Below are 27,671 nucleotides of genomic sequence, written 5' to 3'. Positions count from 1 at the left end.
ATCGGAACGAGTATAGGTTTGAGCTGGGTTTGGGTTGTGAAGTAAGTTGTTTGGGGTTTGAAGGAGACTTGTGTCACGCTGGGTAGCTGAACGTTTCAACCTTGCAAAGGTCCTAGACAGAACGTGGTTGGAAGACAAAGTAACTGTCCTCAAGCCTGCACCCATAATGTACATATCTCCTCATACAAACACACACGGACGGAGTCATTCAAGATGACACAACTGTCTGACCATGAGTCGGATAAAGGAGACGACTGTCCTGGAATTAGGATGGTCAAGTATCCAGGGTGGTCAGTGAGGTGGTCAGTAGCGCTGTAAGTTGATACGGTCCAAGCGGTGGAAGTTTTCTGAATTATGTGGACTGTGTCCTTGGGCCTGTCCTCAGTGGTGATTAGAAAGAGGGAGGAGTTAGGTAGAATGATGGACAAAGTTAAGTTGTCAAGTCGTTCTTTTTTTCTTTCTGCGTTGTGTCAGTGTTTTGCGGTAGTGAAGGGTAGAGGAAGAAGGGTTTTGACCCTGGTTGATGACAGCGGCTTGATTTAGTCCATTGTGTGCGCTATGGGTCTGTGAGAAGTGCGCAAACGATTCCAAGTGCCGAGTTGCATTAGCTGTGACAACTACGAGCGTTGCCTCAATACAGGGGCGCCCCGACAGGCGTCTGTGAGTTGTAATGTTTGTGGGAAGCGGGAAAAATGCCGCAGGAATGGTATCTTTTTAGTTAAGGTCAAGTGAGATCAAGCCGAACACGAGGTGACCACAGAACCCCCGTCAACAAACCGTTTATAAAAGTATTTATCATTCGAAGCGAAGCCATTAGGAGTAGGGCCCTATCCATCAAACTGCACATGCTAACTATAGGTCACGGAGCCGCTCTCTGATTGGGCGCCGCCGTCACGTGGTGGGATCGCCAAGACAAGATGACAGCTCGGGGGAGGGCTGACCATAACAGAAATACGACAACACCAGAAAAATTATTATTTTCCACCCTAGAAATTAATGATCATGAGTTCGTTCTTGATGAACTCTGGCTACGTTGACCCAAAGTTTCCCCCCGTAGAAGAATACTCGCAAAATAGCTATATCCCGAGTCAAATTCCTGACTACTACGGTACGCCAAGTCCTCAGCGCGCTCAGAACTATGGGCCGGCGGCGTTTCAGCGTGCTACGTACACGGAGTCGTCGTACAACCATGTAAGTCAGGCCGCCAGAAATGTGCCACCGCCGCAGCCGAGCCACGGCCAGGCCCCGGGACCCGCGCCGGGACCGGACACGCCGCCGCCGCACAGCCGCCCGACAGCCACCCTGAGTACGGTACAACACAACCACAACGTCCCGCCGCCAGCCCCCAGCCAACCGACACCGCCTCCTCCTCCTCCTGCTACCTCCACCACCGCCACCACCACGGGCTCCGACGGCGGCAGTCCTCCGTCCAACGGTCCGCCCACAGTCCCGATGGTCTACCCCTGGATGAAGAAAGTCCACTCCAACACAGGTACGTACTCTCCCCACCTTCTCCCTCCACGTTGTCGCTGTAAACACAACCGTACCTCGCGCCGCGTGGACCCACCGCAAGACAAACCATTATGTTCTCCATAAATTTTATGGTACAAAGTCGTAATGACATGTTTTATTATCGTAAGCAAAGTCACATTGGAACAGAACAGCCATTCCGTTCATCTTTAAATGGGGGCACGGTTGGACTTGAAGTGTAGCCCCGGGTAGCTTTATGTGAATGTTTATGTCCGTGCCAGATCGTTACTAAGGTCTGTAGTCGGTAGTAACGTGTACGTAGAGTGTACGAGCGCGCGCGCGCGTGTGTGTGTGTGTGTGTGTGGCGGAGCCCTAACCGGCCTGCTATGTGTTTGTTCTATAGGCAGCACGTCGTACAATGGCCAGGACTCCAAGCGGTCCCGGACAGCGTACACTCGACAACAAGTTCTGGAGCTGGAAAAGGAGTTTCACTTCAATCGGTACCTGACGCGGAGGCGACGGATAGAGATAGCACACTCTCTGGGACTGACGGAGCGACAGATCAAGATCTGGTTCCAGAACCGCCGGATGAAGTGGAAGAAGGACAACAGGCTCCCCAACACCAAGACCCGGTCTTCTTCGGCGTCGAGCGGCGGTTCAGCCGGTAACAACAGCTCAGTAGTACGGCATAACCACCACGGGGTATCTCAGGGTATCGTCTCTGAACACGGCATGATAGAACTCTAACACTACCATCCTTTTCAACCGTGAGTTTCTCCAAAACAAAATTACCGGAGTCAAAAAATCGAGTACCAGCAACATTCTTTCTCTCTCCTCCCGAAAAAAATATTGGAGCTGAGACGAGGCAGTATTTATTATTATACGAGTTGAAGTATTTATATTTCACAACAAGCCGAGTGTAAATTATTAGGAAAGTTGTGTATATGTGTCCCCTGGCGTTGTAGCGGTAGAGAATAGGAGGGGCTTTTGCAATACATAAGAGAGGAGTGTACTGTATCATATGGACGATAGAGCCCCCCACCCCACCCCATCATATGTAGTAGTAACACGTGTACGAGTGAGATCCTTTTGTCCGAGTCTATCCGTCATCTGGACATTGTATCGATGTGAGTGTGTGTGTGCGTGTGTGTTCCTGTACTTCATTTACCGTCTATTATCCTATCCTGCTGCCCAATTCTTAGCCAAAGACTGTATAGTAAGCGTATAATTTCCACCGGTGTCCTTTTTCACTCTGGTGCAAGCGACACCTAGTACCTAGGGAATTTCCACCTGTGTGTCTAGATTTCACTAAGTATGTAGATCGCATTCAGACCAAACGCATGGATTTCGTGAACAAAAAAAGTTGTATACCTAAGTCATATTAATGCACAATAATGTTACCAAAAAAACGTCTCAGGGTTATATTAAGAATACAATCGTTGTATATTTTCTGATGAGCTTTGTATGTGAATCTGTTATGATTATTATTATTATTATGATTGTGTGATCCCGATGTATTATTAGTGTTTTAAATTATGCTGTAGTCGTTTTGCTACTTCTCTCTCCATCTCTCTATTGTTTGTGCCAATGCCATTTGATTCTGTCTTATGACGTAACAAGGAGGGTTGCCCAAAGTAACAGGAGTAAAGAAGAGCCGTGACATGTTTGAAGAAATCCCACCCCTGTGTTGCTAATATCTAATAAATTATCTGAAACACTTGACGTCTGTGTGTGTTGTTGTAACTGCCTTCATGTTCAAACCGCGTCGTTTACCATGGCAGTTAAGGTCAGAGGTCGACTAAATGACAATTTATCATTAAGGTTAACTACAACGGGTGATTTATGAGTATGATTAATATATCTCCACTCAACGTTACACCTTGGTCATGCTTCTCCTAACCTACTTCGCAAGTAATATGCCCTCCTAAATTTAACTCCGCGACAGTGTCTGGAAAGTTAACACTCCTATCTCTAGTGTAATTTAGCCAAGTTTGCAATCAGTTTTCCCAAACACTCCGCTAGTGAAAGTGTCGATGTCTATCTAGTAATAAACGCGACATCTCTACCATCTAAACCGCCTTCCGGCAAACTCCAATTTTCTTGCAGCTGCTTTAGTTTACATCCAGTTTGTGTTGTCTGTGTTGTGTTTTTTTTTCAGGAGTTTTTGTGGGTGATTTTTTTATCAAGTATTGATCCGTGTTAGGTGAAGGAGAAAATAGCGGCCCGGTATCAATACTGGGAGCAACCCCAGACCGGCCTGGTGTCAATTGCAACCCAAGCTGTCAGTTTCTTTAAATTGGAAACTTATTGAAAACCGTGGTTAGACTTTGGTGGGGCCTTTTCGGCAGGGGAGTGGGGTAATATTGCTTGTTCCAGCCGACACTCTTGATTTATGGCGGCAAACTCACCAAGTCGATACTTACAACGACCATATTACCCCCGCTCCCCTTCGGTTAAGTCTCCTTGCTCCCGAGCTAATTACGCCAAGTTAAGAGGGTGGATTATCCATTAGAAACATGGCCTTTGGTGTTCATAAATAGTTGAGAATCCCGGCTAGAGAACTCTAAAGCCGGTCTGTCTCTCCGGCGAGCAGGCTTAGGTAATACTTCCTGACGAATGAGTTGGGAAATGAGGGCTGAAAGTTTCAAACGTTCACCGAGAGGTCGCACTGAAGAGCGCTACCCGTGGTCCATAGCGCGAGGACCAGTCGCTAGTAGAAAGCAAGTCCTTTTTAACGACAAGAACAACTCAAGGACCCTTGAAAGACCCGTGGTTTTGCTTCAGTAGTTTTCCAATGTCTTCCTCCGTTGCCAAGTCAAGCAAGGAACCGAACTAGGCTTAATTTTAAACCCCCAATAACTCTACCCACCCGATTTCGTTCGAAGAAAGAAAAAAGTGCCAACAAGTATTGTCTCCACTAGCCGGGGAAACCCCAAGCCTTGGTTTACGGCCGGCCTTGACAAATGTGGACATAAATTTGTTGTAGTCATTTTTACGAGCGTTTTTATGGAGTATAACTACCGCACTTGACACCGTCTGTTCCTGCAGTTTGTGGCTAGAACGTTAGGCGTTCAGTGTTAAAAACGACCCGACTAAAACTCAGATGTAACCAACGCAGACGGTCGCGTATTTTCCCATCTACTCTAAACGGCGCTGTTGTCGGGGAATATTTCTTCACTATTATTGAGATTCATGCGATTTATGAGTTTCGTGTAGACTGCTGGAGGGTGTTTATAGCTTATCTCTTTTAATGTAACGGGAACAAAATCGTCATTTCCTGACACCGCGAGGATCCAGGAGACAAACCACTGAGAAATGTATCACTCAACCCTGCCGCGCGCCCGCGTTCTACATACCCAGTCTTACACCCTGATCCTACAGATTTTACTCACCCTGCGGTTTCTTGGCAAAATTGACTTTTTGATGGATGTTAGTAGATGTGAGATATACGCCGTGTAATTTAGCTAGGAAATGAGAGCGTTTTGCGCCCAGACGAGACCCGAAAAAAAATCAGTTCAAGAAATATCTTCCTCTGATTGCTCGCTACAATCTATGCCTGGAGCTTTTGTGGCTAAATTATTAACCGTTTCCTTAGCTACTTTATACCGTCCTAACCTTCGATAATTGCCGCGATTTTTCTTCACACAACAAAAAAGAAACAAGTCTCTTTGTTCTCTCAGTACTAAGCAGGTAGGGGATAAAGAAAGATGCGCACAATTTATTATTCTAGATATCTGACATTTATTTCACAAGAAATAACGAACATGAGTTGTCATTAGAATTATTACAATAACGATTTGTCAAACATATTCTACATCTAAAATTCATATTTGATAAATGTGCAGGAAGATTTTATTTGTGCGACTGTGTATAAAAATATTTGATTCTAAAACGTTTGAGAATGAGGACGAAATTAACTTGTGTTTCCCCGTCTTATGTACAACAACAATATTAGATTAATTCCTAAATACGTTTTCGTTGATTTCTTAGAATATTGTCCTTAATATTAACAAGATATTTGTGCAATATGATTTTGTGTGTTGGAAGTGTGAATTACTTGTAAATTTCAGGAAGAAAAATGGCGGTCTGAAATTGTTAGAGAAATCGGCGCGAGCGAAGAGCGTTCGCCCGAAATCCCGTTTTCAAATCGCCGCCGTTTTCCAGTAAAATATCGCTCTTTTTCTACAAGAATGATGCGGGTTCAGAGCCTGGTTGGCTTGTAGGGTTAACTACGTGTGTACTAGCTCCGTAAATCTCTATAAAGTGACGAAAGCCACTGTTGGAAACGGCTGGGGTATCCCCCACCACGCTAGTGATATATGACTATCTACCTACCAACCCGCACGGCGAAAAACCCGCGCTTCCCAAACTCATAATCAAATCTCATTCCTGCTGAATTTAATTTTCCCCGTTATTAAAATCACCGGAGAGAATCTTACATTTCACCATTTTTTAGGAGACATTATTTCGTTTGTGTAATAAATGATCACGGTGTGAAGGTGGGAGACTAGAATGGATGAACGGTTACAGTTGTAAGCGTGCCAATTGTTGGATAGATGTCAAGTACTGCAATAGCTTAAACCACCGTTTTCTTGTTTTGGTTAAACACGGAAGGAGCCAAAAGGCCAAACTACTCGGAAATACAACAACTTAACCTGAAAAAAAGGGTACAAAGATTCTCCCTGACTCGGAAATATCGCGTTTCGTAACAAGGGGGAGAAAAAGACTTCGCGAACAATGGTAGTGTTGTGAACCGTCTCTTTTCAAAATCCACCAAACGTTTCGCGATATTTCACGGAATAAAGCTCCATAAGACTCATAATATCAGTACATAGATCCTCCTATATTTTAGTGGTATATACATGCTATATTTCACGCCATATGGTGGCTTTTCCGTGCAGTACTTTAGACCTGGAACCCCGTAGATTTCACACAATGGACAAAATCATTTTGTCTACAACCGGGCCAAAAAAGACGCGGCCAAAATTAACAACGAGATCACTGTTATGATGTGTATACTTCCTGACAAATTATATCACACAGATCAGTCAATTTTACCAACATCGGGTGAAAACTACAGGAAGATTCGTTGATGTTGTTCTGAACGTTTGTTGTTGATTTGCATGAAGACATCGGGCGATAGAAGGACAAGGTTGTGACATCTAAACAATTGCCCTCAAATCCTTTAGCGAAAGCCGTAACTCACAGTACTGACCTTGCTCTAAACTAGCGCTAAATTATGGGCTTTTAAACCCCAGAATGACCCATCTCAAAAATAGAGAACTTCCATTTATTGTTCTGAATTTAAAAGCGTCTGAAACGTGTTGAGAAAGAAGTCTTTGTCTGAGGATTCGATTCCTTTGTGTGTGGATATTTCTTGAGACTGTAGTATTTTTCCAGACCTAGACACTCTTATTAAGTCTCACAAAATTTATTCACCGCTTCAGGCTTTTCTGTTTCGAAGTATAAGCTTTATTGCACTTACATCTTTTAAATCAAACTATATGCTCGGAGCTTGTTTTTACTTACTATGATTTACAGCCTAAATGGATCACTAAAAGTACCTTTCAACTTGCATTTTTGTTCTTTTTGGTGCAAAGATTAAATTTATAATTTTGCGTTTAAATGTGAACAAAAGCTTGGAAGTGGCTACACTTTGAAATCTACTATAATAAGTTTCCTTGTAATTGTAGAAATGTGGTAGATTTGAGCTTAATGATTTTTTGCAAAGATGTGTTGTTGGGTTTTGTTTTTATTTTTACTAAAGATATCCAAGTCTGGGTTTACAATGGAGACAGAATCACTCTCTCTCAGAAGTCTGACTGAAATAATTTTGCCGGACGGTTGTGGACCACACGTTGTCATTCCAATGGTGAAATGCGACTCTTTCAAGCTGGCAGGGAGCCGGGGTAGTGTGGCTGTGTCCGTGAGCAGGGCCCGCAGAACGACAGAAACCCAAGCCTGTTTTGACGGGCGGGGTTACCCGAAGGATGGCTATCGTCTGCCGTTACTATAGCAACTGTCTCACCCCTCACATGCTGCAAGTCATTAACTCCTGTCTCCTTCTAGCTCCTTCCCTCAATCTTATTACTAAACAGAAAGACGTCAAATCTCGACGTTTCGCGTAGCTTGTCGTGGTTTACCGGTATCGCACGGGGACAGTTTCCTCACACGGGTAGACAAGCATCTTTCCACCGACAACCCATCAAGTCCTTTGCCCCTCCCCCTCCGAGCATGACAGACCTTCAAGTGCGTTTTCAGTACTGAAGTTTTGTTCCCTGTTCCTTTCAAGTCGGCTCGGAGGTTGGGAGGTGACATTGGGGAAGGGTATTTCTGACTCACGGCTAGCATTTGAAATCAGATTGCTTTTTCAGGAAACAACCGCAGGGATTTTTCTCTCCAACCCTACCGCGAGAGGGCATGTCCTCTGTGTGCATTACCGCCATTATTTAGTCTCGCCAGGCCCAATTGCACGACTTCTAAGAAAATAAAAGCTAAGACTCTTTCCGTGTGCGCCCTGTAGGCGATGGGAGAAGGTTGTTTGCTGTTTGAAAGGGTGTCTGACCTCTTCTCTTAGGTAAATCAGATATGGGAATGTCTCCAAAACTCGTAAAGCCCACACCACAGCCTTGTCGTGTATATCCACAACCGGAGGGGGTGAATCTGGAATTGTTTATTTTTAGACCATTTTTTCGAGATCCCCCTGATCTTTCTCCGTTTGGGGATTAAGCTCAGCTTCAAGCCATTTGTTGGTAAATCTGACGATAGTATAACCGTATTTCTTCCATTTAGAAAGATATTTTTAAACATAAAATGTTTTAACTGTTGTTTTTCCATATCACGGAGTTAAGAAATTTCATGCTGTAGAGTAGACTAGTTTTATTGAATTTCGGGGCAGGTCCAAATGTACTGCTATGTTTCTTTAGACTTAGATTACATCGCTACAGTGAGGAGCAAGAACGTCTCTACTAAAAGCAGGCTGTAGGGTAGAAGACCATGCATGAGTGAGTGTGGTATGGTAAGCTAGTTGAAGATGAGGGTTTTGGTGTCATGCGGTGGTTGCACGTTTGTTTGGAGGGGTTCAGGGAAAGGGGACAGTGCACCCAGAGGTCAGTAACGCCCCGTCTATAGACAACGGGTGTGAACTATGTCTTGGTACATGCTTCTATTGTTCCCTGTCCTCTTTTTCACCTTTCGCCTAGAAAAAGAACACCTTTTCTCTCAGCGTGCACTTTTGCCCTCTGCGCAACAAGAAAAGCGAGGTTGTCAATTTTCCCTGGCGGTAGGCGCTGAAATTAACCGGCCCGAAAACTGGTCTAACACTCAGGAAATCAACAATCGGCCAAACTTTCATCTAGGATAATCGAATTTTCGGTTTTGTGGGCAGATTGTTATTCCTTCATTTGACTGAGGCTAGCGGGGGTGACAAGTTTTAATAGGGCTGACCACGGGGCAGAAAATTTACCTTCATGTACGATCGAACTCTCGCCTTGGAAAGCACGAGGGTGGAAAGCGAAAGAGGTGTAGTTGGAATCGACTTGTGTTTTTTTTACTCTCTCGGAATGGACAGGGGGGACTTGACACGCCACCAGGCCGGTCATAAATTCACGGAGATCATAAATTTCAGTCAAGAATTCCCGCGACCGAATCTGACAACCGTTCTTCCTACTCAACCCAAACGAAAACGTCTCTCCATTTCTACATCAGGCATTACCAACGAACGTTCTCCATTTATGACGTCAACGGGAAAGTTTAAACTTTTCGCAGGGTTTGGGAGAAACGGACTTGTCAACTGTGAGCGGTGTGCTTCTTTTTTTTCTTGCCCTAGCCTGATGAATCGCACACAATAAATCACGTCCGCATATAGAGTGCGATTTAGCCGCAGAATTCACCCTCCAAATTCAGACCTATGCATCTGAAATTCTACCGGGGCAACGTAACGATAGGAAAACACGGTATGTTCAACCCGCACCGCCACGTGGAAAAGATAGCAGGACGGTTTTTGACGAACGCCGAAGATTTGAAGCAGCGATCAAACTTCAAACGCTAAAACTGGCTGACGGTACCATAAATCAACTTCCGTGTTTTCCAATTTCTGGTCCCGGCTTCCAGAAATAAACAGCTCACTATTCGTCACAAGTAACCGATTCTAACAAGTTCTGTTACACTAGGAAACTAGTGCTGGTCTACATTCATTTGTTACCCTTGCTTCTCAGCCGTTCCAGTCGATTTTTCTTTTATGATGTGTCAGAAAGTGTTAAATTTTGTCGTGTCTTCGTGTGTTCATAAGCGCCAGGCTGGTAGCCGTGAAGTTTTACAATTTGAAATCAAACAAAATTTCTATAAATTTCAATTTGTGGTGTCTCTTATTGTGGAGGAATTGGAGCGTAGAGGGTTCGCGTTGTTTGGTACAGAGAGTGTTCTCGTTTTGATGAGTTGTTTGTTGGTAAAGGGGCCAGGGTAACCTCACAATAACCCCAGTTTTCACACTTCTAGTCATAAATCACACATCACTACAAATGAAGCCGCTGTGTTGAGAAAAAAAAGCCGGTCTAACCTAAATATTATCGGCACTTCTGTTGTGAGTTTTAGGGGAAAAGATCTCTATATTATGGCTAGTGTCGTAGCGACACTACTATAAGTGTTAACAGAAATACACCGTTTCATTTAAAACGAGAACACTAAAACTGGGAACTGAGATTCAGACGTTTGAATGAATGGTATAAATCCGGAATTTTGAGCACTGTGTTTGGATTGAAGTTTAGTAGAATTTGTAGAGAGATATACGTATTTTCGCGTTGCAGAAGTAACCAGGCCGTGTTGTCGTCCCGGCCGCATCTTGTTGTAATTTAAAAGGACGTGCTTTTTTCACACCTACTATCATAAATCACAGCGGTTTCGCGAATTCCTGCTAAAGCCAGAACCTTTTTAACCAAACCAAGATGGCTCCGTTCGTCTTGAGCCGATTCCGGCCAAATATTCAGCCTCAACCCGCGCTAATTTCGTTGTAATGTGCGTTAGTATTTGTCAAACGTGGCCTTCGGTTAGGGACTCAGTCAGTTCGTGTGTACACAAAGCTGAAATGAACCAACGAAATTGACAGTACTGTCGCAGTAGTCTAGACTGATTTATCACAAAAAAGCCGTCTTGTCAAGGGTTGTACATTTCAAGTGCCTCAAACACTTACGTAAAAAATAATCGCCTATATTTTGTCGAAAATTATAGTTTGTAGGGCTACGCCAGTGTTGTAGTTCCGTTAGATAATGATTTTTCCGTTTATGGGTTTGTTGGGGGTAATCATCTCCAATGGTAAATAATGTTGTACAAAGTACTGCAAACAAAAGAAAATTCACCTTCAGGCCTTTGGTCCAACGTGGCACTTTTGTGGACAGTTATTTGCCTTTAAAACCGCGAAACAAGTCAATATTTGAGATAAGCATACACAAAATAAACATGACCTATGTCTCCCATATATTTACGAGCTCGAATGCAGGAATCCTGTTTCGTTCACCGTAAATTTTCGGCTTGTACAGCCGTATTTTATGCCTATATTTTGCCCTGATATTTTTATTTTACATCGTAATATTTTACCCAGGCTTTCATGCAGAGGTTTTTAACGTTAGCGACGTTTTGAAGAGAAACATAGGGGTCATTTTGATGCGAATCTGACGTTGGCTAGTCCAACATGTTGGCGCCTCCATGTTTGGCGTGACATTCGGTAGCCATCGGAAGGTGAGTGGGAATTTTTAATATCGTACCGTGCTGATTTAAGTAGCTAGGAAATCTTAGCTGGGTTTACGTGAGATTAACATATCCCTACGGATTAATATGAATACAGAAGCAGAGGAAAAATGTACTTACGCTGAACATTTAGGCGATGTTGATTGGGACAAAAACCTCGCGAAGGGACCTCAAAATGTTGGACCTACACAAGCACTCATCGATTATCGTACACACCGATTTCGTGTACCAAAAATTATCTTTCGTTTTTAGAAATTTTCTTTCAATCTCATACGAAAGTTGATCCGTCTTTAAGCTAGCGAGTGATTAAAATGGAAGGGATTAAAGGGAAAAGGGTTGAAAATATGTCAAACTTTCCACCAAACTATTAATCAAACATTGGCAGGGTGATACCACTGAGTTCTGTGCCATGATTGGTTTTTAAGTATCACATGACAACCAAAAACGACTCCCTTGTACGCTGTTACGGATCAGTTAAAAGAAGTTCAACTCAATTTTATAAATTCCATGGGAATTCGAGATTTATTTCGGCTGAAAAGAGATAAAAAATACAACTGAAAAAAAATCTCACCTCGATTTTTTTTTCTCTCGACATCTTGATGTGTTTATTTCGGGGTCACTTTGGAGTGCGCTATTCAGTCGTTCGCAGAATGAGTTGTAGTTGTACTGCGTTTAATAAGTCCACGGGAAAGGCAATTTGGTGGGAAGTGTTAACGCAGGTTCCAGCTTTTCTAGCGTTTCCAGGCGGGTAGCGGGTCGTGGGGAGCTTGTTGGCGGCTTGAGACGACTTGGCGACCGACGAGGCACGACTAGCCCATCCCGTATGCAGAACGCATCGTAGTCTCTCCTCCGATCGATCTAGCATTCCGGCCTGGGCGCGAAGAAAGCCAACCCAGAGACCCGAACTGCCACAGGTGAGAGCGTTTTTCTGCATCTTTTGCCCTTGAAAATGTCACCTAACGAATATATTTATCTCTCAGCGTCCTCAGAAGGTGTTGGTCGAAGTTGTCAATCTCTCCAACCACCGTGCATAATCATAATAATCCACGCTGTAGTAACGAAGGGTGGAAGGCGAAAAATACACACACGTTCTCGTCAAGAAATTCCTAGGAAACAAGCAAGAATCCTTCCTCTTGTTTCTCGGTCATTACACTCTCCCAACAAGCGGCCTGTAGTGTCCTGGGGAATGTGTTTGTGGTGGTAATGCCGTCTGTTTGACAGAAGTCGGTCTCTTTAGGACTACCCGACAATTAAGTTATAAACGAGGACTCGCTAATACCACGGGCTTGTAAATAGGACCATAAAACTGCCTAGAAGAGAGCGCCCGCCGGCTTCGCTACTCCTCACAAAATACTGTCAACAAGAACAGATTTTTATCATTTGTTCCCTGGGACGCCAGGACAGGTCAGTTAGGTCCCTTTTTTCTGTAAGATTTGTGGCTTTTCTTTCTTTCCAATTCTTTGACTGTCGTGTCTTGATTTATTGAAACTTTTCTCGGCTTACAGCGTGGCGTTAGTGGCGTCTGTATGATAAAATCGACCGACCTAACACCTAAGTAACACTCAGGGTACTATAGGGAACTAGGGTCGGTAGGGTAAACTGTGCAATATATTTTCTTAGACAGAGACATTGGCTTTGGTAGTTTCTTTGATGATTCTTAAACGTTAACCGTTAGCAGAAAAAAATCGTCTTTCTTTGCCTGAGGTCATTTCAAAACAAAGCGATTCTTCAAAGCCGCCATCTTTGTTTTTTCTTACTACTTTTTCGGTATTTTTTAAATGTCTTTTTCCAAACTGCTTCAGCTCTGTTCTAAAATGATAAGCAGATTAGAAATTAATTATCAAAACTTGGTATTCCACTTTGGGCTTGTTCATTTACCTTTCTTTTAACCAAAATTGGTATTATTCAAAGTCCACAGCTGGTATGAGTCTTATACAGTGTAAACTTGTATTGTAAATATTAAGAAACTTAAAAATCATACACAACAGGAAAGTGAGCAACCACAAATCACAAGTGCACTGAAAATTGTGTACAATACAGAAGTTGTTTTATATAAATTATTCAACAGGGTTATGTATATGTATGTGTGGTGGGGTTTTCTTTTATTTTCTTCATTTCATTTTTTTTTCTTTTTTTTCCACATTGTGGCGTTGTGTAAGTGTATGTGTAATGTTTAAAGGGCTGTTATACTTATAGATGTGCAGGGACATGTGAAATATATACTGTGATATTCTGTTTTTGGGAGTTTGTGGTTGTGTGAAGGAGAAAGTTTATTCATGATTTCTTACTGTTTCTGTAACATGTCATGTGGTGCCAACTGATAAAAACACAAGATATGCAAAAAAACTCTACCTCCCTAAAATTGCCAAGAATATCCCGATGATTTAAACTACCTCAATCCACACTTAAGTGAAGTTTTAATGACTTCTTGTTCTTATCTTAATTTTTGCTAACTTGGAGGTAATATTCCCAGACACTTCGTCGCATTTTAGAGATTGTATCTAATATTGCCTTGGGAGAAGAAACTTGCTCAAGTCTTTTCCTTGACGTAAGTAATTCCTAATGCATGTCTTGTGAGATTCCTTCAAAGCGTCTTGCCTACATAACAGTCGTGTTAGGTCAGAGGCGAGTCTGGTGGGAAAAAAAACCTCCCTGACTGAAAACATTTTTGGTGAGGTCGGGGGTTAGGGAAGGTGTGTCAGTAACCGTAGTTGGGAGATATTACATTTTACCTGCCTGCGCTCCCCTGTCACCTTTACTCGTCTGGCGAGGGCGCAGACTGTCATCCCATGTCAAGTAGAGAGACCTTTTCAACTTTTCGCAGGGTTGAACTTGAAGAGGCTGACTCGGCAAGCTCGCAGGCCTGCCCTTTCAATTTTCTACACTTCCAGCCTTGCCTCGCCTCTCGCGTTTCTCCCAGTGGAGCCCTGCCTCCTGTTATTAATGCAGTCAGCAGCTCAATTTTATTCGTTTAGATTCTCGGGTAGCGTTGCTTTTAGAGACCTAGATGTCTCAGGAGTGATTGTGCTGGATGTGAGGAGACAGGCAGGGTGAAAGAAATGCATTAGTGCAGCGTCATAGCAGCGTAACAATCTCCCCTGTCTCCCGTTTGAAGATTTGCCCACTGTCAGCTATTCCCCGTCCTGATCTTGACGACTCGCGGCAGTTGAAATCTACACGTCGCTGCCAATTTCTCCCCCCTAATCCAAATCCACGGCTGAAATTGGCATTAAAGGCAGCAGATATTGACAAGTAGCCTTTTGAAGTTACACGGGACACAATCTGGCGGGAATACTCCGCTAGATTTCATCTCCAAGGTTTAATTTCGGATGCACTTAATCTACACCGCTGTCGGCGATCGCCCCCTTCACGTCAAAAACTTTCTGAAGTTCATAAAAAAAAGTCTTATTTTGCTATCTCGCCTTTTGAAAGCTCGCCGGAAGAGACGTCGTCCAAGCCTCAGTCAAAGCTGGGTGGGTCGATATGAGATGTCAGCATGTTTTTGGCACTAATGACTGGCTCGGTAAAGAGAGATGCCGGCACATGTGTGGGGTTGAAACAGACAAGACACAGGCGTTATTTCGGAATTTGTTTTTATTTACCCTTCCGACGAAAACCTTTCCCAGTTGTCGTATGTGTTCCTGTCACACACACGCGGAGGGATACCAAGTTTTACTCTAAGTAACTCGCCTGTGTTTGCCTTGAAGTCATAGTGTAAGAACTAGGACACCAAGTCCAGCCCAACTTTTTTTCCGTGCCAAAAGACCACCATATGGATTGACCCCTGTTGTGACAAAATCATTTGGAAAAAAGCTCGGGTCGGCTGGTAGCGATTTTAAGCATTCCCAACAGACGTAGAGGTTAAAAACCACTGCCCTTTGTTTAAATCAGTCCCAAACCGAGCCGCTAGATATTCAACCGTACCCCCAGCTGTAAATAGCGTGGCATTCAACGTTACATTCGGCTCCTATCTCTGACATCCTTGCGCGTCCAGACGGATGGAAAATTCGATGTGGCTTGGCAGCGTAAATTGAAGTATCCGCGCTTTCCCCCGTTCGATTTTAATAACCAACTTTCATAACGTCAGTACTTGGGATTAATTTCTCCCAGCTTTAATTTTCTTGCGCCGGTCCGTGAGGGATATGACGATTGGCCTGGGAGAATTTGCTGGTGTTGCGAACCTAATAATGCATTTGATGAGGCGATTTTGGACCAGGTCATCCCCTAGCAGATAAAATTTACACTCTACTCTAAAGCCTGTCGATTCTTTCCAATTAACGTAGATACCATCTTCTCCTTTTGCATAATCTCCCGTGCTATATCCTCATGTATTATGGGCATATATATGAATCTATTCCATTTCCTATTATACCTGTATCTTTTTTTACTTTCTTGCAGGCCGTAATTTGATTCCCGTGAAACAGCGTGATAAGATATGTTACATAATGAAGCTATATGACATGAGAAGTTCACATCTGTTAGGGATTTTGTGTGTGAAAACGACAGGAGGCAGTTCTTTAACGTGTCCTTCATTCGCCCTTGTGGAGATGTGAAACGGACACGCAGGGGTCGTGTGAAATAAGCATGTCCAGCCCAGAAATTCGGCCCTCTCAAGCGAACTGACCGCAAATGTTGCCTCCCGGCCGCTTCGTTACTACTTCGTCAAGCGAAGCCACCTAATTCCCAACCAATATACCCTGCCCTACTAACCCCTGGCGCAGAAAATGTTCTCTAAAACCCATTTAGTCAGACAAAAAACACGTCTAAATACGTGAGTTAATTTTCCAAGTGTGGGCTGATTTTTGACACTCTTGAACGAAGCTGTTGATGTTATTCCTAGATGTCTGGAGGCATAATTACTCTCCCTCGTCTCATTTCATACTCGCTTGACCGTTTATAATTATTTCTTTTCATTCCCAACGTTTAATGAGTCGGAGGTCGTGAACACAAGACAAACGGGGTGTCAGGGGGTTGCTCCACAACTCGGTATGGGGTACCACAGATATTGCTTTCGAGACAACAAATTAATTTTAGCGCAGAAGGCAATATTTCCCAACAAACTTCTGAGAAACCCCTGGAGGAAATTTTAAATTATAGAGAGAATTGTGGCTCTCTGGAGCGTAAGACAAGCAATAAACACGTCCCTCAACCAAACCTTGCAATTTATGAGTTGTAATTCAGATTGCCACACTTTGAGCAAGTCGACGCTCTGTGCCCATAACCCTTTCATTTGTATGGTCTTCGATTTTTATTCTCTGCGCTCCAGTTCGATTGAAACAACAGCCAAATTTCATTTCAACTCAATTACCGAATAATTCTCTATCCTTCGATCTCGTGCCAGGTCGTATGGTCAGGTTTGGATAACTTCTTTCCTCAAAAACACTCCCTGTCTTTTGTTTAGAAAGGCTACTGTCAAATCTAGAAGAGATAGAAATGATGATAGTAAACAAAACCAATTAAAACGAAAATTATATTTTTCTATAGCTGAAAGGCTACAACAATTTATGCCTATACTTAGGTGTAAGATAGCTAGCTTCTGTACCAAAAATCACTATAAAATGCTTTTTGGAACTAGCTTTATAACGCAGTTAAACAACCCATGCAATGTGAGAACAATACCCAGGCTGTGTTTTCTTCTTGTGTTGTTTTTAAAATTTACTACTGTTTTTAGAGGGCACAGAAGCACCGAAATTTCTCTTGCACATTTTTGACATCTGTTGAGAGGGTCTGTTCTTCATTATCAGGAGATAAAATGTGAAGTTGGCGTTAGAGTGAGAATTGTTTTTGAGTTTGTATCAGGAGGGTCTGTAACACAGCCTGCTGTGACGGCCCTAGGGTACCACATATTGCACTTCGGTATTACATTTGCATTATTATGCATGGAAATGATAATTCTACCCATATTTCCTTTCTAATCCGTCCCCAGTTTCTCTCCATATCGTTCCTGAACCATTCTTGAACCTCTGTAGAATTTTAAGGCCTGTAAAAACCTTCTATTGTAGGCGTAAGTCTGCGAATGTTGAACAAAAACCCTGCACAAAGACGACATGTCATGCTCTATTGTATCCCTTTCTTGCTACCAAAAGAAACGGTTTCACCCCAGTAAGCATTCTGAGACAAAATTTTCTCAAATCTTCCCTTCCCTCCGACTGTTCCTGACACATACACACTGTTATTTACGTCTTAAGAATTAAGGAAATCGTGGCGAAAACGTTACAAGGAAACACGGTCTTCTAGAAAAACATGGCGTACTCTCACCCCACCGTTTGAAAACAACCCCTACTGAACTAGAGTACAAATGACGGCTACTAACCGCTTGTACTAACGCGCCCTACCACAATTGTCTCCCCCTTGCACGCTAGAACATTATTGTTTAGCCCTTTCAGATGCTAGAGGTGTAGATTTATGGACTACAGCGCCCTAAATGTTCCCCATAAAACACATCAACGTCGTTCCCTATCTGGCTTGGAGCCTGTACAAGTCTGGTGGCAGTTGCGAGCCTTTAGCCCGTAAATCTACCATAAGGTCGTGACATCTGATTATCAAATCGACGTTAAATGTTCAAGTACAATTGAGGGTGCCAAGGATGAGGTCACTTGGCTGTTAATAACAATATTTGATGAACTTTGATATAGGAAATATATTGCTCAAGTGCGGCACCGATGTAACATAAATCAAGTGCGCTGAGTGCCAACCTACTGCCAGCCATTTTGGAGAGAAGGCTGGCGCTGAGAGGCCGCGCGGGGAGAAACACGGCTACAAAATGTGGATTCAAAGGCGCCAAAATCTGCTGGTTTCTACCTGCTGGTCACCATGGTTACCTGCAGACGATTTCTGTGGGTTAGTGAAGGTGTTTCGTTTGTCGTGGCGGCGGTTGAGGCGCGGTTGTGGCGGGGTTGTGCGCGGGTGTCTCCCTCTCCCAGCGCCATCTGTTCCGACTCGGCTCGATCAGGTACGTGCGGCTTATTCTGTTAAACACACGGCAAAACGGACCCACAAAAATGCACATTCCATCAGGAAAAACACCTGCACTTTCTACGGAAATTAATTCCTATATTCCAAACGCATGATACGCAATTACTCCGTAATGAACAGTCACTAGATGTGGAGGGTTTCTAAGCCAGCTCCCAAATTAATGCCATTATAATAGCGCCCTAGCTTCCATTCCCTCCCGCACCAACCTAAACGAATTCTTAATTCCATTTTGGAGTGCATGCTTCTGAAAGCTTTCATAAGCTTTTTAGCTGAGTCTATTCCAAGATAGCATGAGAGATAGAGAAGGAGGATTAGCCAAATACCGTTGGTATACATTTTGTAATCCGGACACGTCTGGTGTTGGAGCTAGCTGCGTGTGATGTCATACTTCTGAGATGGCACACATACTAATTAAGAGTTCCACCGCCCTCTAAAAATCCTTCAAAAACTCTCTAACCGAATTTTCTCTGATATCTACTCGGGCTGGGTTATTTCCAATGTCTCTTGTGTCTCCTATGTGAATATACATGTTGGTTAATTATGCCCCCCTCCCCCTCCTATCACTCACTTGACCTGGCTACCCTTTTATGTCACTCCGCTATTGAAGAAAATAGATCTTTGATGAGTTGGAGTGTGGTCTCGGTACGCTGTACTAATTGTGAGAAATAAACGTAGAAACTACCCCTGTAGAAGTTGGTTAAGCCCTGGTGTTACGCCGGCAGGCTGTATGGACGTGACCACCGAAGCCCTGCCGGCATTGGTGCTGCAGCTGTCAATCAAATGTATCATAGGGGAAAGATCCCGTACCCAAGCGAAGGTCTCCATTTAGAACAGCTTGCAGGCGCCTCAGTACAGATAGGATCGCCCAATACAGCACCGATACCCTGACAGGTAAGGCGACGTTCTCCAGACTTTCGACTCGCACTCTCGCGCTAATTAGGCGGGAATTCTCCGTTCCGAGCCGAAGCGTTCTTCGCTACGAGTCGAGAAGATAAATTGGCGAGTTTGCCAGGCCTTTTTTCCCGCCGCGATGCGAGCCCATCCAACCCCCGTGTAGCAAACAGCGAAAGACGGCCTCGTAAGTTTACAAGAAATGTGCTAGCTACACCGTGTGTTGTCTTAATGGCGCTCGCAGGGCCATTAATCTAATTACTAAACGAGCTATTTTAGTGTCCATTATTTTATCATTGATGTTTTCTTTTCTCTCTGGTTGTTACGGGACGTCTAGTTTGTTGTGTGATTTATTTCTCGCGGATGGGTGTTAGATTTCGTACCCTCTCTATTGTGTAAGACAGGTCTCGGGCAGTTTGAAGAGCGGGTCCTGATAGAAAAAAAAAGTGGACTAGATTTTTGACACACATGTCGTACTTGGATGTCAACATCACACTTCGCTTGACGAAATGTTTGAAACGTGTTGGTGAATTTGATTGAGAAGAGCTGTGTCGTTTTCGCCGACTGTTCGTGAAAGTGTAGGGACGTGGCAAACAACTGCATGTTTTGTTGTGGTTGAGGAGGGTACGAAACAACGGCTAAAATCCAAAGTTCGATTTTTTCTGAGGAAAGTGGCAGAGTTATGTGATGGGGCCTCTGTGACGTGACCCTGCGTGCGTTTTATGTCGCGGAAGTTGATTCTAAACGAGCAAGGTCAAATTGTTGGGGACGGGGCGATTTATTTCTTGAACTGTCAACGCTGTTTCAACATGGCGGCGTGCCAGTTTGTAGACATTGCGTACTCAAACCCCCCGTACTAACCCATTAATTACGTTCTGTAAAATTTTTAGAAAATCCTTCTAAACATCGTAACGTTTCTTCATATATCTACCGTTTGATGAAGGAGTGTTATTTCGATTAAGAGGCACCCGACGCGTACTTATAATTGTCAGTAGGGCCGTCGGTCAAGCAGATGCTGTATAGCACATCGAAAAGTAATCTAGTAGCTGCTCATTTTGCGGATTTTCCAGCAATTAATCATTTGGGAATGATCTGTAACTTGGCTGGGTATTGAGAGACAAAGCGGAGATGATTACTACTGATTTCTAGTTAGCACTTTCTTAACGAATTCAGGGTATTTCGCGAGCTCAATTTTTTTTCCTGCGGCTGTAGAAATTGACACGATTTTGTTCGCTACCGTTTTCCGCTGTCAGGCTGTCGCCGTTTGAAATCCTTAGCGCTTGACCTCTGTGTCCCCTCCCTTCGATACCTCTCCCAGTCAACGGCAATGAAAAATGATCTTTTTGCCGAATCATGTTTCTGTGCTGCCGAGCCATGAAAAGGAAAACGTAGATATAAATGATTTCCTATTGTTAGGAACGCGGGAAGGGGGATTGTTCCGAATAGCAGACCCACCCTCCCCCTTTTCACTATGTTATTGCTTTGAGTCCCACTGTCAACGGGGGTAAATGCGGTTCGTTTCGCTCAGGAAATTCAAAATATATCCCGACAAAAACCCATTAGTCAACTTCAGCTATCCTTTGGCAAGTTTGCCGTTAGAATAGAGAGGTTGTTGGGGGTTAGATTTGACGGTTTTCGCAGCTACTGTTTCCTCGTTTTTGATCTTAAGACCCACTATTGAAAAAAAACGACTTTTATTTTATGCCCGAAGCTACGTCTGTTCATGGATTTTTCACAGATTAAATCTATCCGACAAAATCACATGGACGTAAATCCAGCTAACTCTAGGATAATTTGTGCTAGCCATCAGCAATTGTTGCCACAAAAGCCTATAACATCCACAGATTAAAGGATAAAATATGTGGCAGAAATTGACCGCGGAGAGAAATCGTAACATTCGTACAGAACTGAAAAATGACGTCCTGTAATAGTCAACATTACTCAGGCTATAAATTCTTTTGTCGGCCAAGCCGTCAGCTTTTAAATTAATGTACTGAAACCAGAGATTGACCTCCAAGCAACGCTCTACTATAAATCTTCCAACTTCGCATGTAGGTAAGAAATGACAGCGGATTTTTACGGGGACCTAGTTTCTTTTTAATCCTTCCTTATCTCTCCTAGTTTTCGTATTCCTTACTTTTCTGGGTTCCTTGTTGAGGTAAGGATATGTTGTTCTTGTCGGCTAGGACGTACTTGTCTTTGTTGGTTCCCAACGACGTTTATCTGGAAGAAAGAAAACATAAAACCGTTTAGTTTAGACGGCAAACAAGGCGATACACGTAACAGATGTAACCGGGTGACTCAAAATTATGCCGCCGCACATCCGACTATTCTACCCAGCGGGAAATTGCTCGTTTTCTGCCAGGGGAAACTACGAGGGTAAACTTGTGTGGATCTTACCGAGAAATTGGTCGGGAGAAGGAGGTTCGATCCGCGAGGGAAAGGTACGAAGTGGACGTGGCAAGGCACATCGTAAATCACGGGAAATTCGCGCCCGGACGACAAGTGGAGTGTGGCCGGGAGAGAACGAGCCATCTCCCCGCCGGCCCACGGGCGGTCAGACCTCGAGGGTTGTTGACAACTAACCCTGCCTTCTCTTCTCTCTTCACAGAAAAGTACCTCTTCTATCATACTTGTGACGGCAGCACATTTACTCTTGACGGGTGAGAGTAATTATAATGGACAAAAGAAAAGTCTAGACTAGCGTATGCAGTGACCGCCGTTTGCCCCCGCTTCGACTACAGTTTTTCCTCTTGTTGATTCTGTGAGATTTGCGCAATGTGTTACTGTCTGTGTGTGCTGCCGCGATTCTATACATTACAGGGGTCAAAACACACGTACTTCCTTAGGTTAACGTTTTTGTCAAAGGGTGTTTTAAAGCGAGAACATAGTACGTTACTGTCGCGAACTTTGAGTGACCTAACCCCTAGGCTCTATTTTGAAATGTACATAATTATTCAGGCTTGCCTATTCATATGTATTGGGCTCACATAGAGATAGTCCACCTTACAATGAATGACCGCTACTCGACCTACGGTATTGTACCAATCAGCCAAGAACGGAATCGAATCATTTTCCAAGAAAATCTAGTGGAGTGCGATAGATTGCAAGGCTAATGAAATTTTCTATGGCGTGGCGTCTCGTACATACCAATGGGTTGGAATTGTTGTTTTCACATGCGGCAAGCGGCCTTGGTGCTCAATTTCGCCCGGCTGGGACATTTTCACACAGCCGTACGGGCTTCAATTCTAGACCACAACGAAATTACACCATTTAAGTGCTAAAACTCAGGGAATCGAAACGCAGTGGGCTTCGAGAGAATTACTTGGCGAAGACAGACAATGAAAAAGTCGCTACCGTTTTGGATACAGAAGTTTTTATCCAGTAAAATTGTACCCAGTCTATTCTACTATAGCGTTTTGTTTTAACAGTTTTACAGTGTTTTTGTGTAGCTGTTTTTCTTGCAAACTATTTATGTGTGTAAAGAAAATAACTAGAGGTAATATTAGGAAGTAAAACTGGAGATTTCTTTGTATATATTTCGCATTTAATAAAACAAATATAGCTGGAAGAATTCCTTCTTTCTCGTCACATATGGTGTGCTGGTGGTTCCACATTTGTTCTAGGGGGGTAGACGGTATGAAATACGGCTTGTTTGGAAACCCTGTACCCTCTAAAGGAGCACGGCGCCTCACAACTATGCGGTTTGCTACATTCCGACCAAAAAGTTCAAACAGTTTTAAACAAAATAGAACGGTTTTATTTCACATTTTTATCTACCTACCATGGCCTCAACAGAAAATTATGTAATTTTCACCCCATTTTCTTATTATTTGATGTGTTTGGAAATAAAATTTCCTATATTATACTTAGCTTTTGAAAGCGATGTCACAACAGCTTGGAAGCTTAAATCGGAAGCCCAAATAGTAACACGAGAAACCGTCTAAACAAGAAGACATTTGGGAGGGGGGGTTAGTTTACCACAATGCTGTCTCAAGGCCTAATAACTCCTTAACGAAAACACAACAACTAAATTTATCCCTCTGCGGTTTGGAGGTCAATGTCAGAGTGTGGAGTTGTTTTAAGCAGACGTGAGGATGATTGAGGGAAGGTTATGGTGTGGATTTAGGGGAGGTAAAACCGGGGCAAACGGTGTCAGGGCCGGGACTGTGCGGCAGCACACTGCCGTGTCAGAGGTTACGTGACAACGTCAGCTCCGGTCACCAAGTCTCGGCATCAAGTTTCCAACCCTCCACTAATCCTACCAGCCTGAACTCGTACAGAGGACAGTCACCTGTTTACGTCAGATCGGATTAAACCGGCTTTAGGAGCGACTTAAGAAGACTGGCAAGGGATCTAGAAGTAAGGAGATGCGGTTCTGACAAGATAGCCCAGGTGGCATCCCTTGTTGTCCCTCCGGCGCTCCATGCCCCGTTGCTGGGGCAAAGGCTGTCAGCGGAGAAGACGGACAGAGACTGATCGAAAAAACACCTACCTTTAACGCCAGGGTGCGCTCTTTTACTTCCCGCAGACCGTTCTGTACCCAACCTAAGCGGGAATGTACGCTACAAGACGCCGGTTTCTTTCCTCTCTACTCCCGGTAGCCATTTTCGTCCCCCCGGTGTCTCTACCAACCGCACCACAGTTTATTGCTGTAAACACTCATTACGTAGAAAACCTCGCACCCACTTGTATAATAGTAAGTCGTAAATCACGGCTCGCGCTTTGATCTCAGGAGCCGACTCGAAAAACAGCTAAAACTGAAACAAGACAGTTTGAAAAACACAGGAGAAACTTGCGCTTGGCCCTTGGTACACTAATGTGGCAGTATGTTGTGTTTCTGTCGTTGAGTGTCAGTTTGTGGTGGGGTTTGTTTGGCCTTTTTGGCCTCGGCTTAGCTGTCTCCCCTTTGAACTGTCGCAGGCGAGTTTGACAGAAATATATGGCCTCACCCGACCATCAAAAGACTTCGCACAGAGGTGCTAATCTAGTGCGCCTGTGTAGTTTTCGTACACAGCCCCTGCGCTGTCCTGGTTCTTTTGTGGGCACCACTGCGGCTTGAGTCTGGTTCCCGTACGGACACGACTCGACTCTGTTTGTTGTCAGGTTCTAAACCAGCGGCACGATGGCGAGAATGACACCACCGGAACTACAGATACAAGCCTTATCTCTACAAGTCCTGGAGGTACACACTCGGACACTAATCATACCACACTAACCCTCATTTTTCATGAATTCTCTCACACTATTTTCGTTGTAAAAACTCTCCAGTTGCTTTTAACAATGTACCTTTTCTTGTGTTGTTTATCTAATACTTTTGTTTCTGTCGGCCATTTTACGATTGTGTTCCTTGCTTGTTTTTTCGCACCAAAGTGTGGATATTTGAACTTTTGGCCGACAAAGGTGTTCGGCCCACACTTAATTTTTCAAGACCGAACAAGCCTTTCTACACTAACCTGTTAGGATAGTATTGTGGAAAAAAGTACACTGAATGTAAAACGACTGTTCATTTTTCTATCCTGATGCACATTTGTTAATCTTGCATTTGGGATCTAAATATTTACTTGTTTATCTCCGTTACTATTTTTTTTATCCTGGAAAACAAAAACTTAAAAATTTCTTTCGTTTCTTGAAAAATAATATTTCAAGTAGTTAGTTCTAAGAATTGGAAGTAAAAATGTTTTTCACGAAATGTTTTGTTTGTATTTATTTTGCACAAAGTAATACAAATTTTACACTGCAACGCGTGTATCAATTTTTGATTTGGTCTAAAAATATTTTAACTCTAAAGAATGTATAAAAATAAATCATGGAGTTAAAAGTTTTTCTACCTCCATGAACAAATGTATGGTGTGAAAATACAATAAGACAGAAATGACAATAAACCCGTATATTGGTCGTCATTTTTTATTGAACACAGTTATTCTTTCTCGGTAACCGAAACGCCGATTTTACGAGAAAGGTACATAACATATACAACTACCTTCCGGCAAACAATAAATTGTTTAGCCTCAAATCATCGGTCGATTTGTTCGAGTTAGGTTGAATATATAGAAACTGGCATAGAAAAATGCCCTTACTTAAGTCCCTGAGCTTCAAGTTCTACTTGTACTATGCTAATATTTTATCGTCGAAGATATAGAAACTGGCATAGAAAAATGCCCCTACTAAGTCCCTGAGCTTCAAGTACTACTAGTACTATGCTAGAAAATGTTTTTTGGACCACTAGAACGTTTCTAGCCTACTGTACCTATTGCGTGACTCTTAGGCAATGGTTTGGAAAAGATGAACGTATTGTGCAATTGTAGTCCTTATAATATTGTAGTTTCTCTGATATTAATATTGCATAAAAACATCATATGACAAGCAATTGTATGATAACATCATTTGACAAGCAATCGTCTGAAAAACAGCGTGTGACATGCCATTGAAAAATGAAGTGGAAAATTCAACGTTTGCACGAGAGGAAATTCAACTCCAACAAGCGACATTAAATATAATAGAAAATAAATACAATAACATTCGTAACTACATAATCGGCTCATAAAATTTTCATCCTTATATAGATAGTTTGGCAAGCTAACAATGTAGAACGCTGATGTAAAAAGACTGTTTTGTTACATTTGTAAGTGCATCTCGTTGCCTAAATAGGTTACAAAGTTAGTCAAAGCTACCCTTTACCGTTGCAAAGCCTGATCTAACCTATCTACTGCCGGGTTATAGACTAACACAAGTTACCAATCTTCATTAAGAACAGTATGACACTCCAATTATTCATTATGGAAAAACCGTGTAGCGTCAAAACCGTGATGGCTTTTTTGGATAGGCAACTAACTAGAGAGGGGCCATCTTGCCAGAAAACACGCCACCAACCGCCATGCAGTTTTACTCTAGAATGGCGCTTTTGAGTCGTGGATTGCAGGATACAAGCTCTACACATTGTGGTACCTTCTGGAGTTTTTCTACCCAAAAATCTCGGTGTACTAATGAATTATTACCACACCGTAAGTTTTCTTCATGAATATTGTTGTGGAAAGGAGCCCGAGGATCGATCGTAGAAATTGTAATCAAGTCGGGGTCGAAAGGTGTTATCACTCGGAGATGGATTACTCTCTGCTCATTTCTGACTTCAATATCGCCGTCGATTTCCTCACACGGGCGCCATGTACTTCTCACTAACCCTCCAGACATCTGCACATCCAAGAAAACTCCTGTAGGGCAAGAAAAAAGCGAAATTGACATACACAATCGACAGAATAAGCTGCTTACAGGATATACTTTCAAAGAAATAGTAGGTTAAAGGAAATCGTTTGTAGTGTAAATTCTGCTATCTTCTGCACCTCCTAACTGTCAAAATGCCGTCGTTTTAACCGTGTAAGGCTAAGACGTATGGGGTGTGAATAACTGATCAGATTTGTGTGATATTTCGCTCACCTTTAGCAGTCACGTTTCATATTTCACGCCATGGCTTACCGTAACTATCTTGTCACTTATGCTCTTGGGACTAACCGTCCTTGTCATGAGAACGCCGACAAGGTTATTTTAAATACCTCAACGTAAACACCGCAAGTCAACAAAATTTCGCACTGTAATTGCAAAGGTGGGAGGTGGTGGAAAACAGGCGAGGTAGACGGCAAATTTAGCCTGTTGGAGAGAGATCTTGTCTGGAAGCATGCAAATGCCCGGAGGCGTGCGGTGGTTTATCTCGGCAGCGCAGATTTGCGTGTTCCCCAATCTTGCATATTCTTTTTGACGTTTACAAAAGGATAGGGCGTGCGTGTGGTGAATCCAGTTGATTTCTGCTAAATGGATTAGCGAGGGGGGAACTTTGATTTGACTTTAAACGTCCGCTGGCAACTTTCAGAGCTTTTTTTATCTGCTCAAACTTTGCGGTAGTACCAGTGGGTTAGCTCTCATGGGGTGGGTTTTATCAAAAAGAACGTATCTTCTACGCACAAACTTTTGAGCTTGGCGAGTCCAGATGCCCTTTTCTTGACAAGTAATCTGCTTCGAGGCCTGTAATTGAAGGAGAGGACTCTCTGCTGAAAAAATCAATATTGTTTGAAGTGCTTGCTCTCGGAAGGTCAGCCAAAGTTCGCCTGTGATACGCTTTCATCTCGTAGGCGCGCTCGCTTCTTTTAATATTCTATAACTTCTACATTACCCTACTAATAGTTCAGCTATTGCACAGTACTAATCGTTTGTGTCAGGTTTTCTAGCTGCCGGTATGAGGAGAGGGAATTGAGAAGCGGTACGCCTAAACACGAGGACAGGCGATTGAAAATGGTGGCGGGTTGAAGGCTTGTAGTTTGGAGTGATTATGCCCGAGTGAGGCCGGGCCTTAATGCACCTATTCCCCTCGGCTTTCAACAGTAACAACTTGTGAGTGAAATGAAATCAAGGTAGCAATCTAGTGGGATGGGGATGGGGATGCCGCTCGACTTCTAAATGCATCGCTAAGCCTGACTGGCATCCCTGGCCTTTCAAAGTAAAGCCCGCGCCGTGCGCTGTGATCATGAGAAATGGCAATTTAAATTCACTACATTTCCATCCTTCTGTTCGGGTCGTGGGGTCCTTTGGAACGAAAATGCGCG

At 43.3% G+C, this 27,671-nt stretch overlaps 2 protein-coding genes across 5 annotated transcripts in view; both read left to right on the top strand.

The window, feature by feature from the left end:
* The first annotated feature begins 226 nt into the window (after nt 1-226).
* Nucleotides 227-3,179, top strand: LOC109475825 (homeobox protein Hox-B4a-like). The gene is made up of 2 exons (XM_019776612.1): nt 227-1,492; nt 1,874-3,179. Exons 1-2 carry the CDS (start codon nt 997-999, stop codon nt 2,215-2,217), a joined length of 840 nt encoding a protein of 279 aa, XP_019632171.1. The 5' UTR covers nt 227-996; the 3' UTR covers nt 2,218-3,179.
* Nucleotides 3,180-12,032: 8,853 nt separating this feature from the next.
* LOC109475823 (homeobox protein HOX3) overlaps nt 12,033-27,671 on the top strand; it is a 39,263-nt gene continuing 23,624 nt past the window's right edge. The window contains exon 1 of one of the 4 annotated variants that reach the window (XM_019776607.1): nt 12,033-12,125. The gene's annotated coding sequence lies outside the window, so the exon portion shown is untranslated. Of the gene's footprint in view, nt 12,126-17,721; nt 18,164-18,798; nt 19,078-24,153; nt 24,263-27,671 lie in introns of those variants that run through there. The other 3 variants (XM_019776610.1, XM_019776605.1, XM_019776608.1) reach the window with 3 other exon arrangements.

Source organism: Branchiostoma belcheri, unplaced genomic scaffold (assembly GCF_001625305.1).
Source record: "Branchiostoma belcheri isolate BF01 breed outbred unplaced genomic scaffold, Haploidv18h27 scaffold35, whole genome shotgun sequence".
Lineage (NCBI taxonomy): Eukaryota > Metazoa > Chordata > Leptocardii > Amphioxiformes > Branchiostomatidae > Branchiostoma > Branchiostoma belcheri.
Note: the sequence above shows the minus strand (reverse complement) of the source record. Positions and strands in the feature narration are given on the sequence as shown.

What these genes read in the sequence shown, in the direction of transcription:
- LOC109475825 (XM_019776612.1), top strand. Translation starts at nt 997, where the DNA reads ATGATCATGAGTTCGTTCTTGATGAACTCTGGCTACGTTGACCCAAAG. An exon ending in GAAAGTCCACTCCAACACAG is followed by an intron (nt 1,493 to 1,873) that starts GTACGTACTCTC and finishes TTTGTTCTATAG; the next exon opens with GCAGCACGTCGTACAATGGC.